The 15,165-nt window shown below is 40.6% G+C and overlaps 1 protein-coding gene across 1 annotated transcript in view; it reads right to left on the minus strand.

Moving 5' to 3' along the window:
* Cubn (cubilin (intrinsic factor-cobalamin receptor)) overlaps window positions 1-15,165 on the minus strand; it is a 215,539-nt gene that overhangs the window by 115,694 nt on the left and 84,680 nt on the right. Inside the window, exon 28 of the mRNA NM_001081084.2 lies at window positions 11,935-12,085. Coding sequence (NP_001074553.1) covers window positions 11,935-12,085 — 151 coding nt within the window. The remainder of the gene's footprint in view (window positions 1-11,934; window positions 12,086-15,165) is intronic.

Raw genomic sequence — 15,165 nt, forward strand, 5'->3', positions numbered from 1 at the left:
GAAACTTGTTTTTATTTAAAACACACAAGCACAAAATCCTGAAGGCAGAGGATACACAGAGGAGCCTGATTTTATTTTCTGTAGGAATTTTAAAACTCGTGGGTGTGTCAGAACAGAAACAACATTAGAAGAGCCCTTTCATGAACAGATCTTTACGTTATCCTTAGAAGTAGGCAAGCAACAGCCAGCAAGGAAGGAAAAGCAGAGCTGGAAAGGGCTGGGGAGGTCTGGGAGTGGAGCTCTGCTCTTGGCAGGGTAGGTTTGATGGGAACGAGGGCTGAAAAGCTGGGAAGTGAGGGAAACTCCAAGTCACGGCCAGCTAACCTATTTTCTGGTCTTCTTGTTTTACCTCATTCCATGATCATTGAAGCTCATGTCCTTGTTCTCACAGAAAAATGCTAGCCCGCAAGTATTCCCTAGAAAATCAATCTGCAAATTCTGAAGTTCAAGTCAGTCCTGACAAATTTGGGAGACTTTGTCTTTGCCTTGGCTTCAAAGGCAAGAAATGTGACATTCTCCTAAGGAAAAGGAGGAAACAAGAAGACAGGAACAAGAAAACCGAACAAAGCCAGAGTGAAAAAGAGTTGTTCAAAGTCACAGTACAGAACACTCTGGAATGAGTGGAGTCATTTCCCAATGTCATGTCTGCCAGGAACCTGAAAATGTGACAGGCAGGTCTCTGCAACATTATCAGGTCAAGGAACAGCTACTGGGTTAGCATGAGACTGAAATCTCTCCTGAGAAGAGAGAATGTGAGCCTGACACCGAGGAAAGGCTCCTGGGTAAAGAGAGAGGCAGAAGTTGAGGTTGCAGCTGCTATCAGGCACAAACCCCAGCACTTTCCAGTGCACAACAGGAGTTGGGAGAGGCAGGAAGGTTCATTCTTCCCCAGGGCTCTGCTTGATGCAATGGTCTTGACTTTCGATCAGTGCCTTCTTGAGCAAAGTAATACATTCCTGCTGTCTTAAGCCGCCTGTTCTGGGTACGTTATTACAATGGCTTTATGCTAGTACAGCTCATTCTTTTGCTCATAACTGAGGCAGACAAGCTCCCAGGCAGGCATAAGGAGGCAGCAGCTCTAGAATCACACAGCAAGAAGTACTGCATGTTGTACTAACCTCTTCTTATTTATCACCTTGAACATTAGATGATGGTTAGAGAAGAATGCGGTTAGAAATAGAAAAGATCATTGAGAAAACCAGCAACAGACTCTGGGTCTAGTACCACGTTAAAAGAGTGACTTTTTTTTTTAAGACTTAAGAAATCATGAAGGATTAGACAGTTTCATCTTCCATGGGGACTTTATCTCTACTCCACACTTTCTGATAATAAATTTTAATTGATTTCTATATAGCCATATGGAGTGAAATTGCCTGTTTTTAATTGTATAGGCCAAAATGCAAAACAAACAAACCCTTATTATGAAGTATGTTACTTGAACAAAAAAAAATATCAGAAGTGCAAAATCAGTGGTACCTATAGCTATAAAATTATAGGAATGACTATGCAAGTTATCATACGACTGTATAAGATTAAGGCAGCCACAGCCTCTAACTATCTGAGATGACCTGGATATGAATATTAAAGTTCTTCACCTGAGCACCCCAGATAAAAAGAGATAAATCAGGATGGCCACACTTTATATTAAATTTAATTTCCTATACATAAAGGATAGACATCTTTCATTTTAACCCAGAGAAGCATATCCGGTCTCAACACTTTCGCTGAGATGCACTGTACCCAGTTCCTTCGAATCTACTTTTTCTATTTTGAATTTCTTCTTAGATTCAGAATGTTTTCCCAGTAGAAATTCTTCCCTTACAGTTCTCCAGGATAAGTCAATTCATTAATTATAGTCATTCTATCTCTCTATCATCTATCACCTCTGTCTCTCAGGGTGTTTTGAAATTATTAAAGATTTCTAAACAAAGTGTAGTATAAGATATCTTCAAAGGAAATAAAATTAATAAAATAGGAGAAATATCTTTCAAAGTAAGAGGTTGTACCTAAGACTACTGATGCTTCATAAAACCCTACTAACAGGCAAAGATAACGGGATCATGCCCTCAGGCATTCGCAAGTCCAACATTTACATTTCTATTTGAAAGTTTTCAAATCTTCAAATAGAAGATTTGAAAACTATGTCATTATCTAAGATAACTTTTTCCAGGGTGAGGCTCAGGGAGCCTCAGAGGCTCTGCCTCACCCTGTTCTCTCTGATTCTGCTGTGTACTCTGCCCTCAGTTCCCAAGCTTTTCTCCACAGGAAGGTTGCTCCACACCCAAAAATGCACAAAAACGAGCAGCACCATGCTGATGGTGTTGATATAACCACAGACGTTATCAATTCAAGGAGAGTCAAGCAGAGGCTGCTGCCTTACAGTTGGAATGAAGTTCAAGACATCCTCTAAGAGGGAAAATTTGGAGACAGACACACAGAACTGGGAAGGCCATGTAAAGATGGCAGCAGAGACCGTGGTTACAGGGACAGATGATTCCAAGATCATTTTCTGTTAGTAATATATCCAGGGTTGCAGTCAGCAAGCCAGCCAGCCTGGGTTTCTCGAAACTGAAGCAGAACAACTACATCAGCTAAGTCCTCACACACTCCACCCCACCCTCAGTGCCTATGCTGAGCCATCCAATCTCCTCTGAAGACAGCTAGCCTGCCCCTGGCATTATAACCTCACTCCTCCTTGTAAGCTACTTTCTGGAGCTGAGCCTGAGTAACAGAGTAGCTAACCCTGTGTTTTTTTCCCAGATGAATTAATTCCATTGACTACGTGTGGTAACTCCAGAAGAACTTTATGTAAATGGATGAGGAGAGGACCGTATCAAAGCTCCATGGTAGGGCACAGGCTTAGCAAGCATGAGTGTGCTCAATGAACAGAAAGAAAGGCAGACATCATGCAGAATGGCGAACAAACATGAGCTATTGTGTGCTAGACCTCTGACAATGTGCTCAGACCTCACCGCAGGACTTCAGTTTATTGCTACTTTGACTGAAGAAAGAATGAGTGAATGAGTGAATGAATGAATGAATGAATGGTGTAAATTTTTGTGGAGCTCTTGAAACAAGAACATAACTTACATGGGAAAGATTCTATAGATTTCTTTTAAATGTTTATTGGAGTTCATTTATAAAATTAGCTACTGCAAGCTTAGGACTTCTTCAGACCACAGTGAGATGCCACCTTTTCACAGTGAAACTTGTGAGAGAAACTGCTGATTTCAGACAGCAGGCCACGACTTAAAGCCCAGACTTTGGGGTCTGACACCAAAGGTTCCTCTGGGCCAATCCCATGGTCTCTGAACTTCTGAGTCTGAGTTAGTCACTTAGTGTCTTGAAGGTGCCCTTCTCAGCCATTTTTATCTACAAAGAGACAATGTTGCTTCTTTCACAGAAGTATTAGAGTGACATAGGAGATAATATTTTAAAGTACCCAGTACAGTGAAATTATTATTTTTTAAATAACAACATCAAGAGTGATAATAAGTAATGTCAGTAAGGTCGGTACATTAAATATTAATCATAATCATATTTTAATTCAATTTTCACAGGCCAATGTAATTTGTTTTGTCAGAATTAATGACCTGAGGCCGATTTCCTGGCAGAGAGGTGACTTACCAGCTAAAGGTTTGCTGACAGCTAACAAGATGGAAGCAGAGAGATGCCTGCTACAAGTTGACCTCTGACCTCCACATGCATATATGGTATGCACACCTACACACTATACATATAAATAAATGAATACTATGAGTAAATAAAATGTTTAAAAAATTCCTAAAGACAGAGTTAAAATTATTCTTAGGTGATAAAAACTTACATTGTTTAGTCTATATAATGAAAAGAAAAAGCATAAAATGATTTTGTATCACTCATTATATATATGCAGAATATAATTCTACTAACTTCATTAGTATCATTCTGCCTACTTGGTGAGAGGAAGGTGACATGTTTGCTGAGCTCACAGCAGCAATCAAATAAAACTAATCTGGAGATAGGTAAGAGTTAAGAGACAGAAAAGATTAATGTTCATACTGAACATGATGACTGTCCTGTGTGAGTCTGGCCATTTGTGTTTGTTACAATTGTCAGAAAGAAATAGCCGATCACTTCCCTTTTCACATTGTGTGAAAAAGCAAGGAATCTCCTGGAAAGAATGTGCAATTTCTATCAGGGAAGTGGTTGCTAGGAAACCAGAACACAAACAGAAGATTTGAGAAAACTCTCCCTTTGGCCCCAAATCAAGGACTATTTTAAATTGTGCAATATATGATTTTGGAAGGTCATTATTCTTTGAGGGTTATCCCCCCCCTGCCCCATTTTATAACGGTTTGAAAGAGCAACAGTGGAAATAGCACTGAAATTGCCCTCAGAGGGTTTCAAACAGTGGCAATGTGGGAATTGGGACATAAGGTCCCAAAGGCTCTGGCCACATACGTAGAGCCAATGCTAAGTGAAGGTCAACTTTATGGGTGTGTGTGTATGTGTATTTACTGTTGTTGTCAAGGAGGCAAAAAACAAATGTAAATAAAATAGAGGTCTCCCTTTTCCGTGTCTTGTGAAAGATCTGCACATGCTCTCCGTTGCATTTGCTCACAGAACTTGCCATGAAAACTCTTGAGCCTGAGGCAAAATGAGCTACAAAACTGTTTTTGAGAAAATTATTCCAACAGCAGGATTATTGGCAAACAGATTTCTTTGTTTTTGAGACAAGGTCACTCTATATTGCTCAGGCTAATCTCAAACCCATGATCAAGTGAGTCTCTTGCTTGGCCCCCTTAACATCTGGAAATAGAGGCAGGCACTGTTATCTGCCTGGGTAAACAGATTTTTTTTTAAATTAGCATCATTCATTCAGAACAAAGCTACAACTGAGAATTTGCCAAAAATCAAGTCAGTTACAGGATCATAATCAAAACTTTGAACTTATCTCCATACTAAAGCAGTATTCATTTCTAATCTTCATCCCTAAAAATGTTTTCAAGTAGCACAAACACAGAAGTCCAAAATATCAAAGTGGGCAAAATAGAAACACGCATTTATGTGTACAGTATGCAAAAGTCTGAGGGGAGACTTAGTGAGCTGTTAAACAGCTACTTTTGTGCTTGAACACAACTAGTGGTTTCTGCTTCAAATTTCCTTAAATCTCTGTCCAAACCAAACAGAATTTATGTCATACTATAATCATAAAACAGTGGCAGGACTCCATCTTTTCTTTCATCTTTTCCAATGACTTGCTTACAGGTTTGGTGCATGCGCGAGTTGCACCTTGTTCATGACTGAGGGCCCTTTAGAGGCAGAGGAGCTCCTGTGTGCGCTCCTCTCTGCAATGTCACAGCTTAACAGGAAGTGCCACCCTAAGAGTAAGTCCATCACCATCTGAGAGGTAGGGCTCTCCCGGAGCAGGTGATACATAGGCCAGTTTTATTGATTGGATCTTTCCTGACCACAGTTCATGAAATTGCTTTCGTTGTAAACACCATGAAGAAATATGGCTCGAGACAGACCCAAAAGAGTGATCATGAAATAATTATAAAGCTCTCAAAATAATATTCAAATATGAAAACCTAAATAATATGATTTCCACACTGTAACTTTGGAGAAAGTACCAGGAAAAGAAAATGTAGCATTTCTGTGTTAGAATTTGTTATAGTGCTGTCTGTATCACCAACAAGTCACTCTAGCTCTGTCCCTGTTTCATTGTGTGCATTTCTGTGTATTCGTGCCTATGTGTATGTATATGCATGTGTGGTTTTATTTTTAAATTTATGTGTATGTGTTTTGCCTGTAGGAATGTCTGTGTATCATGTGTAGGCCTGGCACCTACAGAGGCCAGAGAGCACTGGATCAACTGGACGTGTAGTTATAGATTGTTGTACCATGCCAATGGGTGCTGGGAACTGAACCTAGGTCCTCTGCAAGAGCAGCCAGTGCTCTTAATTGCTGAACTATTTCTTCGATGGTGCCTTCAGATCATTGTTTCTGTGTGCCTGTAAAAGATAGCCCCAGTACCTATGCTATTACTACAAAATGTCCCTCTGTGCAAGGCACTGCATTACCTTATATATCTAGAGTCCTATAGCTCAAAATAAAAATCCATCTCTGGGGACTGGGGATGTAATGTAGCAGAGTCATGGAGGGCTTGCTCTGCACCCAAATCCCTTGAGATCCATCCCTAGAAACAGAGAAAAAAAATCTATCTATGGTTTTTCCCTGGTGACAGGAAAAACTATTAGCCTTTTTTGCATTTGTCTTTTATCAGTTGGACAGCCAGCCGTGACTTAATTTCTATCACATGCTTTGCTTAGTGTTTTTAAACCTTTTGTTTACTATCAGCTGGCTTCCTACAGAGCCTTTCAAGATATCTTCTAATTTTTTATTCATAGCATTTGATACTGAGATATTTCCTGGGCACTGCATGTGCCTGTACTATGCCACGATGCTTGTTATCTATATAATTTAAATAAGAAGTTTTCTTTTTAAGACAGGGATCATAGATGCTGTGAGCTGTCCCTCTGCATCTACCCTGCCAATTCCCTAAGAAACGGACAGTATTAAAAACTTGAGTGCTTACAGAAACCCAAGCTTACAACTCAAAGTCACAAAAACAAATAAAAGTGTCAAATTAGAAGAACCTCCCCAGAAAGACCAATAGTAGCCACACACTATTGACTGCCCCCAAGATCTGGAATGAGGCTTGACACTGTATAAGCTCCTGGCCAGCATTCCGAAAGTGAACATTTGAGAAGCCCTTGGTGCGGGGGCTGAAAGTCCAGTTAGCTAGAAAGGCATTATCTTTTGAACCCAGTCACTCATAGAAGGTCTTAAAAATGTTTTAAAATGTTCTTACAAACAAACTTTTAAAACCCTAGAGTCTAGAGTCGCAGAAATCTCATTAACAACTAAAAAGAAAAGAGAATGGGGTGGCCCCCATCTGGGAGGATGATGTCATCTATCTCCCCAAAGAAAAGGCCACACTTTCCTTTGTGGAAGTCCATGGTGACATCACCTCCTGATCACATGCCATTTAGCTCTTCCCCTGCTGGGTCCCTAGCTGAAGTGCCCGCTGCCTTTGCAAATGTCACTCTCTGCCCACAAAGCTCCTTGACCTTGTTTGCATGCTATAGTCCACTGCCAAGTGAGAGGAGGCTGGAAGGAGCCGGAGGGAAAGGGAGGAGGGGTGTGTGCAGCTGGCTGGGAGGCTCCTATTCACACAATTTATGAGAAGTTCTATATACCCTTCAGCAGCCCAGACCAAGGCTCCCAGGATAGAATTCAGCTTCTGAACAATACTGTCATGTCAATGCTGAATCCTGTGAACTGATTAGCTGGGCAGAGCGACTGTGGCCATTTCCTTATTTCCAGGGTGGGATTCTCTTTGAAGATCTGCATAAAGGCACTGCAGTGTGGGCTTTATTTTGCATCTACAAAATGGACCCACGGAGAAAGCTCACTTGTAGATCCATTTTCTCCAAGTAAAGAGAAGATCTGTGCTGTTGACAAAAAGGCACACTGGGTAAACGGATTTATTTATCACTGAGCAAAATGAATGAAGTGTGTAGGGGCTCCTGAGCCACAGTGCTCAGGATATGACATCATTGTCAAGTCCAGGCTCTGCTAGCAAGCGTTTGCTGAGTTCTTATAGCATCATGTGGAAAGGAGCCAGAGGGGAGAGGGCTTCAATATCAGTTCTGCATAGGGAGACTGAGAGTCACATGCTGCAGAATGAAGCTCAGTCATGGATGGGCACCACAAACCTGGGCAGCCCCACAGATTAGCAGGTGACCTTGTAGCAATCTTAGTACGTGTGGGAATTCTCCGTTATGCTCACAATGATGAAATGGGCTAACAACAAGGCATTGCTTGAAACATGACCCTGTTGTTTAGTGAGTCATAACTCTGTTTAGTGTGTATTTTGTATTGCATCCTGTATTTTAAGACCCACAATTTATCGTGCTTCTCCATCCTTGGGCATCCTACCCCAGACCTGTTTGCATGAAGTATAAAGGACTTGCAGAGAGGAAGACACTGTGACCACTATGAATTGAGTTTGTGTCTCATGAAGCCAGTTGTGGTAGTTGCTGCTGGACTTACTAGTTTCCTCTAGAAATTTAGCTTTTGGTCTTGAATCTCTTGCTCCCCGATTCTTTGTATCATGGGGTCTTTCCTTTCTCTTCTCCTATTTGGCCAAATAGCACTTACTTAATTTTCAGGTGTTAGTTCAGAGGTTGCAATTTCATAGACGACTTCCCTGCCTGCTCCAATCTTATCCAATCTCTTTCTGTGTGTTCCCTCGTCCCTAATAAGATTTGATTGTGCATATTTATTTGCATGCTGATTGCCTTCCCTTTATTGCAGTGGATGTGGGAACTAAGCCATTTCAGTATCCCTAGTCATACATAGCATGGTATCTAGTATAGAAACATTAAACCTATAGCTTTAATAAACAGAAGAATGACAGCTTAGTCTTGAGTTTTCCTCTAATAACTAATCAAGGTACCATTCTCAGTGAAGACTTTCTGCCTGATGTTTACTCTGTTAACTCCTCCTCTTCTCAAGTCATCCCAAGTTACATAGGTCAGATATAGAACATAAGATGTACTAATGCAGCATGATGATGACATGCCATAGCAGTTCATTTTGTATTGATTTTACTGCCCATGATCTCCTTCCAGAAGATTATTGTCAAATAGCATCTACATACAGTGGACAGTACAGAGTCAAAATTGTTTTTTAAGTTTTGTCCTAATTAGTAAAATATTGTTACATAACTCTGGCTCTGAACTTAGCAAATTTTCAGCAAACGGGGGAAAATTTTGCAATGGTAAACAGGAAAAGAGAATAGACAGAGGGTGTCTTTGACTCTCTTGAAAGAAGACATATTCCAAAAATAAGTGAAAGAAAAATTTTGGCTCAACAAAACCTTAGAGCTTTCAACAGAGGGTTTGGCATGTTGGCTAGAAGAACCCAGTTAGTTATCCAGTAAGTTGAGTGTCGCCAGTGATGACCATCCCATCAAGCAAGCTCTAGCCAGAACGGCTGGAACAGCCTGGAGGGGAGGGTGAGCAGCTTCTTGAATAAAGAGATCAGCTAGCAAAAGTACCGCCAGCATCTCTTCATTCTTCCACCCTGACTGCAGGCTGCATCGCTTAGGACGGGACCTAAAGTGGCAATGGCCAAACATGACCAATAGAATTCTATCTCTCAGGGTTCTCTTGTGCTTAAACTCCTAGACAATTCCTATGTATACCTAGGACTGAGGACCACATTCTGAGGCCTTTGGCCCAAGACACTTCCCATGCTTAGGCCCTTTAAATCTTTGAAGCAGAACGTTGTTTCCTTCAGGAACCTGGCTGCCATCTGGTGCCATTTAAACTTACTTAGGATCATATGTGATTTGAACTCCTTAGCAGGATTCTCTGGAATCTCAGAATTCTGTCTTTCTACCATTTTACTTGACCAAATGCAATGCCATTTTGCCTTGCTCCTAAAACTGAGTTACGTGTAATAGCAACCTTATCGTCCAGAGATAGTCTTAGAAATTCCAGTGGGTGTGCCTCACTACTCCATATTTACAAGATTTGCCAGTGAGGGCTAAGGATATAACTCATCATTAGAGTACTTGCCTAGCATGTGTGGGGTCCTGGTTTTGAGTTCTAGGCATTGCAAAACTAAATACAAGATAAGGAGAACCTTAGCTGTTCTGTGAATATAAACAACTGACAAACACTGTTCTCAGGAGTATTCCCAGGCATTGATAGTCTGGGCTATTTTTCAAATTTTTCCTGTTTGCTCTCTGTCTTTTCAGACCATCTCTAGATTACTTAGAATCAAAATATTGTTGAACAACAGAACACTGGAAACATAATATACTGGGGAGAGAAATCAACTAAATCCTTTAATTAGGTCAATTAATAAAGTAACCACTGTAAGTGTAAAACTCACGTGATGAAGAAGAACATCCAGGAACTCTGCAAGATTGACCACATGTCTCATTTACTATTGAGAATCATCATATGTATTTCAAGTTACCAGTAGCCCAGTGTATTGCCACTAGTACTTAAATATGGAGAAGTCTACATTTAGATTTTAACAAAAAAATCATATCAGAAGAGCATCTAACGTTCTTACAGAGAAAGACACTTCTTACCTTCAGATGATTGAATGTGATAAGCAATCAAGAGAAAACATATTTGTAATTTTTTAATTTCATATGAAATACTTTTTGCTACTTTATAAATTGGCCTTATGTTCAATGAGTTTACCAATTGTAGGTTATCTAGGTGTTTTAGAGAATGTTTAAAGTAGGTTAGGCTAGTAATGATATTTGTTAAGTTAGACACATGACATGATTCTAGATATTTTCAAGTTATAGTGGGTTTGTTGGTATATAAAACTGTATCACAAATAGAAAAGCCTTCATCTTGATAAATAAAGGATCTACAATTGACAATTCTATTTGGCAGTTCTGAGATTTACATGGGAGGGTTGTAATGCCAATAAATCTCAAGTTTCAAATGTGCTTGCTTATGTACCTCTGATTCATGTTCTCTCTGTCTCTCTCTCCCCTCTCCTCTCTCCCCCTCATCTCTCCTCTCTCCTCTTTCCTCTCTCCCCTCTTCCCTCTCTCTCCCCTCTCATGTACACACACACACACACGCACACACACACACACACACACACACACACGCAACTCACACTGCATTCTCTCTGTGTTTCTCTGTTTTTGTGTGCATTTACATGTGCATGCTCATGCCTGGGACATATATGCACTGTGCATCTGTAGGTAGGGCTTTGAGAGCAATCTTGAGTATTGGTCCTTAGGGATTTCCCACCTCTTGTTTAAGGCAAAGTTTCTCGTTGATCTAGAACTCTGACAAATCAGATAGCCTAGCTGGTCAGCGAGCACCAAGGTTCTGGTCGGCCTCACCTCCCATCTTTTCAATGCTGGCTTTATAGGAGCATATTACTGGGTGTGGCTTGGGTTCAGTGATTTAACTAGATTCTCATGGTTGTAAGGCAAGCACTTTACCAACTGAGACATCTCACCAGCCTTTACCACTGATTTTTAACAGGAGGGTTGCAGTTTAGGTATCTGTGAGATTTCTGGTATACCAGTGCAACTCTATCTCTCCTCAATTTACTGACATTCACCATGAGTCCTAACACCATGTCTCACTGGTTGAGAACTACTGTGGATGTAGGGTAGGGGCTAAGAATTCGCATTTCTGAAAAGTTCCTGTGCTCCTGCTGTTACTGGCAGCTGCATTTTAAAAACCATTGTGCAGGTTCCGTCAACCTATAGACTGACCCTCAGGAGATGAATTTTGAAGTCTCATGACTCTAATTAATAATGAGTTTTAGGAAAGTAATTATTTCTATCTGTGCCTTAAACAGTGGTTTGTAGATAGTCTTCAGTATGTCCCTAGTCTGTTTAGCAGATACAAGACACAATCCTCAATTCTTGCATCCAGTTCAAATGATCTGTTTCCACTATTTCTCTCACCCCAGTCCTTTTTTTCCTCTTTGACCTTTCTGACTCCCATTCTTTATATTGTCCTGGTCATTCCTTCTCTGACAAATGTCAAGGTGAGCCTTATGTCCCTTTCTGTTCTATGGCACCTGGGACTCTCACATGTCACCACCATGTATGTAATGTGTCTACTCTAAGGCAGATTATCACTCCACCTGCTCAAGCAGTTACTCAAATCTCTTCTACTTTAACTTTGTTTTTTCTCAGAACTCCAGCAAAATTTATCTCCTGGAATTCCACAGACATCTCAGTAAGTTATCTATAGCCTAGCTCTAGGTTACTAATTTGCTTTCATTATTTGTTGATGCCACTGTTTCCAAGGAAGGAGTTGGTAAAGAAATACTTTTTGGCCAAATAACAATTATTAATACAACGGAGATCAATGAGTGGCTTACCATGGATGAACCAGTGCATCTTAAATCCTTTCTCTCCAGAGTCAACCCCATCTGTATGGAACACTACAATAAGTTTGGAACCTGTTGTAGCTCCTGGTGGGGGGATATTTTCTCCACAGTAGCGTCCTATCCGTTGTGGTCCATCATAGAGCTGAAATTAAAGAGAAATTCCCCTAAGTAAAGCACGACACATATTTTTTGTTTGTGTGTGTACATTTGTTTGTTTGCTATTCTGGAAAAGAATCTTTCTCTTTTCACGTAGGAAAAAAGGATGACCCAAAATGTGGCCTCCTCATGTGGTGGGCCATCAGATTACCTCTGAAACCCCCTGCAGTCTACCTATATCACTTGATCCCAGTTACTTTAGAATGAGCTGCCTGCAATAACAAAACGGGAAGTATTGGAAAATATGCACATAGGCTTCCTGGACTATTGTTTTTTCTTGTGGTTGTCTTTGGTTTTGTTTTGTTTTGTTTGTTTCATCTTATTATGTTTGAGAATCTCTCCATGTAGCCTTGGCTGTCCTGGAACTCATTCTGTAGACCAGGCTGGCTTTTCACTCAGAGATCTGCCTGTCTCTAACTCCCAACTGCTGGGATTGAAGGCCTAGCTTCTGACTGTTCTTTTGCTGGGATTAAAGGCCTAGCCTCTGACTGTTCTTCTTCTTCTCAGGCTATTTTGCCCCCGTGTGGCTTTTCCCCTCTCCTGTGCTCACCAAGCTGCCCATCATTCTACCACCCTTGGCTTTTTTGCTCACTGTTTAGTGGCTGTACATTCTATACATCTGTGAATACATGCATCATATGGAGTCAGTGATTTTCAAACTGGTAAGTTCTTTTATGTACTAAAATGTGATATAATGTGCTTTAAACTCAGCTATAAAAATCTTATAACCAGATTTTGCAAAGTACGTCTGTGGACTCTTTCCTAATTATAATGATTAGATGTGAGGTTTTTAACCTTTGAATAAGCCACTATGTCCCTTTGGGCTTTACTTTGGTTTGTTTTGGGACAGGGTCTCACTCTGTAGCCTAAGCAGGCTTGAAAAATCACAATGTAGTGTGGCTTAACCTTGTAGCAATTTACCTGCCTCAGCTTCTCATATGCTCGGTCTGGAGGGTTGAGCCACCATGCCTAGTGAATTCTTAGCTCTTCAGTTGTGCTGCTAGGCAGTCTGCCACATCGCCTCCCTTCTTGGTGATTCACACAACATTCTCTTACCCCTATGACTTCGACTTTCCTAAGGGCACAGGCCACTCCTGGATTTCCTGTTCTTCTCTGTTAAAAGCAGAACACTCTAAGGGAAGAATTCCAGTAGCTATCCAGTGAATGGACATTTTGGTATCTTCCACGAATGTGATATTCTTTAAAGACTTAATCTGTTTTACTACTTTTGTATAGTTAGATAAGAATTTGAATCATACAACTGTAAGTATCAGTCTAATAATTTCCTGCAGTAAAGGGTTTGAATCACTTTGTGGTCATCCTGTAATGTGGGAACCTAGTTGTTGTCTTGTTCAAGCTCATAATAAATCTCAGATTTCTGAATGATGACCTGCCTCATCAAATTCTCAAGCAGTTGTTCATCCTACTGTGGGGTGATCATCAGAGGCTTAAAATGAGAAGCAGAGTTCAATAAGCTGTTCACTGTTTGGTACTAAATCCATGATTTTTAAATAAATGGATCATGATAGAGTTCGTTCCCAGGTTTATTACCTTACCTCTCTTGGTTTTGTGTTGTAAACACTCTTGCTTAACTACCTGTATTTGTGTTGTAAACACTCTTGCTTAACTACCTGTATTTCTTGTCAGGTTCCTAGCATACTACATGCACTGTCTAGTTTAACCTCAACTTCACACAACCTGGAGACAATTGGGAAGATGGATTCTAAATCTAAAACTGCCCTTACCAGATTGGCTTCTGGGTAAACCCATGGAGCATTATCTTCATTAATGAGTGATGTGGGAAGGGGCCAGCTCACAGTGGGCAGTGCAACACCTAGGCCAGTGGTCCTGGGTACTATTAGGAAGCAGGACAAGAAAGCCATGGAAAGCAAGCCAATAAGCAACATTCCTTTGTGACTTCCTGTTCCTGCCTCCCGGTTCCACCCTTGATTTTCCTCAATGATGGACTGTGATGTGGAACTGTAGACTTAAAATGGCCCTTTCCATCTTGAGTTGCTTTTGAACATGGTGTTTTGTTGCAGTAATAAAAAGTCTGATAACACTATGTGCTGACAGAAGCCAGGAAAAGGCAATAGAATGAAAAAAGAAGAGGAAAGAAAGAAAGAGAGAGAGATAGAGGGAGAGAGAGAGGGAGAGGGAGGAGGACGGAAGGAAGGAAGGAAGGACGGAAGGAAGGAAGGAAGGAAGGAAGGACGGAAGGAAGGAAGGAAGGAAGGAAGAGAATAAGAAAATCAGAAGAGACAAGAGCCAAAGCCCTTCCCTTGAGTCTTGGGTTCTATCACCTTCTTAAGCTGGAGGTAGGTGCAAAATGAAGCCAGGCTATGCCGTAAGTACTCCCAGAATGTGCTGTGAGTGCTCCCAGGCTGTACTAGGAATGCTCCTGAATCACTGTCTAACAGCAGAGTGTTTATCTCTGTTTCAAGGTTTTCATCAATTTTATTGCGTGAAGTCTACTTTGAAACTAAATACAAAAATAAATATACTGTCACCACATACTGACTTAATAAGCAAGTCTTTCAGCCTACAGTCTTTAAACCCAAGAGATTCTAACTTTGGGTTGTGATTTAGTGACCAAAGCTGAAATTACTTGGTCTTTAACTTGCAAAACTTAAGGTAAACATTTTTGTGGCCATAAGCACCCTCTACCTGGTGGATTGTCGTACGCAGTGGGTAGCAGGGAGCTGGGGACCATAGTTGATTCTACACAGGTCATTATATATTATAATACATTATAGCGCATTCTTTTTCTCTCCAGCTCAACAAGGTTAAGAGCTGTGGAATTTTAAATGATGTAGATGGTATATTTTCTTCCTTCTAATGGGATCTTCTACACTAAAGAAGAGCCCCTAAATGCCAGAAGCCAGTGGTGGTACATTGTGTGTGGGACTGGGCCAGGTAGATAGACAAGGAAGATGGGTTTGTGGAAACACTGATAAATGATAACTAAATGTTGTTATCCTTTGGAAAGAATGGAATGATGCATTACAATAAACACCAAGTAGACATATTTGAAAATACTTAAATACAATGTGAAATAAATTAACG

The sequence above is a fragment of the Mus musculus genome, chromosome 2, assembly GCF_000001635.26.
Source record: "Mus musculus strain C57BL/6J chromosome 2, GRCm38.p6 C57BL/6J".
Lineage (NCBI taxonomy): Eukaryota > Metazoa > Chordata > Mammalia > Rodentia > Muridae > Mus > Mus musculus.